The 3,907-nt window shown below is 52.5% G+C and overlaps 1 protein-coding gene across 1 annotated transcript; it reads right to left on the bottom strand.

Annotated features, from left to right (window-relative positions):
* Positions 1 to 735: 735 nt before the first annotated feature.
* On the bottom strand, positions 736 to 3,571 carry Pou4f3 (POU class 4 homeobox 3). The gene is made up of 2 exons (XM_036204995.1): positions 3,179 to 3,571; positions 736 to 2,867 (listed from the first exon to the last, which is right to left on the bottom strand). The coding sequence occupies exons 1-2, from the start codon at positions 3,296 to 3,298 to the stop codon at positions 1,971 to 1,973; spliced, it is 1,017 nt and encodes a 338-aa protein (XP_036060888.1). The 5' UTR covers positions 3,299 to 3,571; the 3' UTR covers positions 736 to 1,970.
* Positions 3,572 to 3,907: the final 336 nt, after the last annotated feature.

The following is a 3,907-nucleotide window of genomic DNA, read 5'->3' as shown; positions in this document are numbered from 1 at the left end:
TCCGCTCATATGGAGTGGAAAGAGAGAAGGATACAGGCATTCGTTGGCATCTACTGGGTGCAAAGCACTGATAACCGTTTTTGTAACAGGCATCTTAGTCCCTCCGCAGAACAGTCAAGACACACTACCCTGTGATAATCTTCGGGTGACGATTTCCAATGAATTGAAGAAATTTGGAAAAGGCTCCAATATTCTGTCCGAGAAATTGTTTTTCTTCCCTCTTTGCCTCTATGAGCTCATCTCTGCAGGTGTTTGAATCCTTTAAAATAGTATTTTGCGTCTTATAAAGTACCAAGCACCACCTACCAGATGCCTTCAATGGATAGTCTTAGGCAGTCTTGACCAAAACAGTGTGAGATGGGTAATAGGTATTCATTCTGTAGACCAACAAGCTGGACCAGAAGACAGGGAAAAGTTAGGAATCTAGCCCCAAGGTGGTTTAGCCTCTGAGTGACAGCATTGGAGTTTGAACTCCCAATCAGCCAGGCTTCCAAGTTTCCAAGTTAAGAGAATAGCCTGACAGTTTGGCATCAAGAAGCATGGAGGAAATTGCCTTTGAAGGCATCTGAGATTCAGGGAGAAGCCAAAGCCATGTCAACTGTGTTTGAAGTAAGAGTGTGAGGTTGCTTGGGAAGGAACTGGGGAGGAGAGATGGTTCAATCCTTACAAGTTTTCATTTGTACACCCTTTCCAAGTCTAGTTATCTTTAGCGCCAGAGAAGGAAAACTACGGCAATTCAGGTTGAAAAATAAAGCATTTATTTTAGAAGTTAATATAAGGGATAAAGAGAAGAGACACAGTGTTTTATTTGTATCTATTCCAGAAACGAAACCAAAGGTCACACAGCAACACCCAAACTACAGGAAGCAACGAAAAATAAACTCTGGGAAAGCTGTGGCTGCAGTGAGAAGGTTCCAGTTCTGTCTGTGGTCCTGCTCTTTTGCTGGCTTAAAACGCTAAGTGAACTTCCACAGAGAGACACACAAAAGGGGCAGGAAAAGTGGAGTCAAATAAGTAACAGGAACTAATGATGCCAACAGCCACAGTAATAAAAGTGCAACAGTTAGGTTAGATGTGTTGGACAGATGTGCATATGATTCCAGAAGTTACGGTCACTGTGAGCATAGATTGGGAGTCTTCAGTTGGTCTGGTCTGGAACCACCAACCAGCCCTGCCCCTCCAAAAGGCGGTTGCTCTTCAAACTCCAGGAGGCTGAGGATGATAGCCAGAGCTAGCACTGACCTCTGCTCACCAACAATCAAGACGTCCCAAGTATTTTCAGTCTCTGGGTTGGGCCCACCTTGCCTGGAATCCTACTGACCACCAATAGCCCAGAACTCCCATCTCCTCACACATTAACCCATGCTACTTAATGAGAATGTACGGTAAACCAACAAATATTATGGGTATAATTTAGGCGCAGAAGGGAGTTATTATAAGGCTATCCTTTGGAAACATACATGTGTTTTATATACTCTAATAAATTAATCTCCATGTTTGTGTCCTGCTTAAATATCCTAGACTTTATATTGTTATCTATCGCTCTTTTCCTTACCTTTGTTTGCCCTTGCCTAAGGACGCTTAGCAAAGAAGTGTTACTTTCTACTTTCACCTTGGAGTCTGATGGCGGGGTGAATCCACTAGCCAGTCAGCCTGGGGCTACAGTTTCAGCACCGCGGACAGCACAAAGTTCCGCCAGGCCTTCCCTTGAATTTTTTTTTTAACCCCGCCTAGCGCCAGAACTTTTTTTTTTTTTTTTTTTTTTTTTTTTTGGTGGGAATAGAGAGGAAAGGGAGGAAGAGACGGTCAGGAGGCAATTAGGCGGGACAAAGGGGGAAAGTCTGTGACTCAGGGGAGAGAGCCTGACCTGCCAGGAAACACTTTGGAGTGTCCCGTAAAGGTCCCTCCCATCGGAAGGGGGCGATGCCACTAGGCTCTCCCGGCTCCTCCGGATGCCGCACCCGCCGTAGTCAGTGGACAGCCGAGTACTTCATTCGTTTCTGTTTCTGTCTCTGGTTACAGAACCAGACCCTCACCACATTCTTTTTAAGGTCCAGTTTCTCGGCGATGGCCGCGATCTTCTCGGAGGAAGGACGTGGCTGGATCGCAAAATAGGCTTCGAGTGAGCGCTTCTCTGGGGCCGCGATGGACGTGCGTTTGCGCTTACGCTCACTGCCGTTGAAGAGCTCCGGCTTGCTGTTCTTCTCTCGGTAGGCGGCCTCCGCCTCCTCCAGCCAGGCCTGGAGGACCGGCTTGAGCGCGATCATGTTGTTGTGCGACAGGGTGAGAGATTCGAACCTGCAGATGGTGCTCTGGCTGAGTGAACCCACGCCAGGGATCTTGAGATTGGCTAAAGCCGCGCCCACGTCCGCCTGGGTTACCCCCAACTTGATGCGCCTCTGCTTGAAGCGCTCGGCGAAGGCTTCCAGCTCTCGAGGGTCTGACTCCACGTCGCTGAGACACGCAGGCATGGCACTGTGGGGCGCTACAGCATGCGGGTGACTCATGCCCATGGCCTGGTGCAAGTGGCCCATGGCGCCTAGATGATGCGGGTGGATCTGCGCGGGCATCACCGAGTGCTCCGGGGCCCCCAGGCCGCTCACGCTCAGTGTGGGCGAGATGTGCTCCAATAAGTCGCCCTCGAGGCCCTGGTGCACCGCGTGGTGCGGGTGCGAGGTGAGTGCAGCCGGGTGGGAGATGGGCACCGTGGGCGAGGTGGACGTGCAGGGCACGCTGCTCATGGTATGGTAGGTGGCGTCGGGCTTGAACGGATGGTTCTTGCCGTGGGAGACGATATCCACCGCCGCCAGAGCTTCTGCGCGTGCCAGCAGGCTCTCATCAAAGCTTCCAAATATATTACCCTGCAGCTGCAAGCGAGAAGGCGCACAGCACGGTCAGTGGGGAATACTGTCAACTCAGGATTAAAACACATTTTCAAGCAACCGAGATGCCTCTCCTCAAAGCCCAGGTCATAAAAATTAATACGGAGGCAGCCTCTCTGTTGGAACAGACGTGTGGATCAGAGACATGAATGAGAGAGAGCGCCGCGAGAGAGCGCGGGGGAGACAAGGCGAGGGGTTCAGACAGCGGCGATTGTTCTGGGCGACATGAAAAAAACATGAAGCTAGTGCCTGTCAAAAAATGTGCCTTAGAGCGGTAATTATGCTCCGCTACGTACCTGCGGGGCTGGGAGACAAACTCGGCGCATGGCCTCAGAGCCGGAGTGCAGGCTGGAGAATTTGGGTTCTTGCAGTACCGGGTGCATGCCGAAAGGCTGCTTGGCGTTCATGGCCATCATCTTCGGGAGTCTGGCAGGGAGGCAGCGGGGGACATGGAATCAGGCTCGTCTTGCTGACTCTCCGAGCTCCAAGTGAGCGCCGCTCAGCGCCCGCGCTCCCCTCGCCCTCTCGCTTGCTGCCTCCCCTCTCCCCCACCTGCTTCTTCACTCATCTTACAAGCAGCCTGCCAGGAAGGGCCCGAGCACGCGCAGGCGTGCACACGCGCCCGGGCCTCGCAGGGGCGGCCCGGGAGGCAAGGCGGGACCGCAGGTCTCGGCGCGCCACTCGGAGCCTGATGCGGCCGCCCCCTCCACTGCATTTATACCCCGGCCTGGCAGAGCCTCTTCCTGTGCGCCCCGCCCCGCCTGGCTCCAGCCTGCTAGACTTTACGGATTCTTCCTCCTTCCTCCTAGACTTTTTTGCACAAAGTCCTAAACCTCTGTCCTGTCCCAGCTCGAACTGCCGAGACAGAAGGGCAGACTCAGGTTGAGCGAGGGGCAGGAATCCTACCTCACCCAGACTTCCCAACACACATACACACACACACACACACACACACACACACACACACACACACACAGAGAGAGAGAGAGAGAGAGAGAGAGAGAGAGAGAGAGACAGAGACAGAG

Source organism: Onychomys torridus, chromosome 13 (assembly GCF_903995425.1).
Source record: "Onychomys torridus chromosome 13, mOncTor1.1, whole genome shotgun sequence".
In the NCBI taxonomy this organism is placed as follows: Eukaryota; Metazoa; Chordata; class Mammalia; order Rodentia; family Cricetidae; genus Onychomys; species Onychomys torridus.
Note: the sequence above shows the minus strand (reverse complement) of the source record. Positions and strands in the feature narration are given on the sequence as shown.

Excerpts from the sequence above, each read along its gene's own strand:
- Pou4f3 (XM_036204995.1), bottom strand. The coding sequence starts at position 3,298 with ATGATGGCCATGAACGCCAAGCAGCCTTTCGGCATGCACCCGGTACTG. Across the intron at positions 2,868-3,178 it reads TTTGTCTCCCAGCCCCGCAG|CTGCAGGGTAATATATTTGG; the intron begins GTACGTAGCGGA and ends TCTCGCTTGCAG.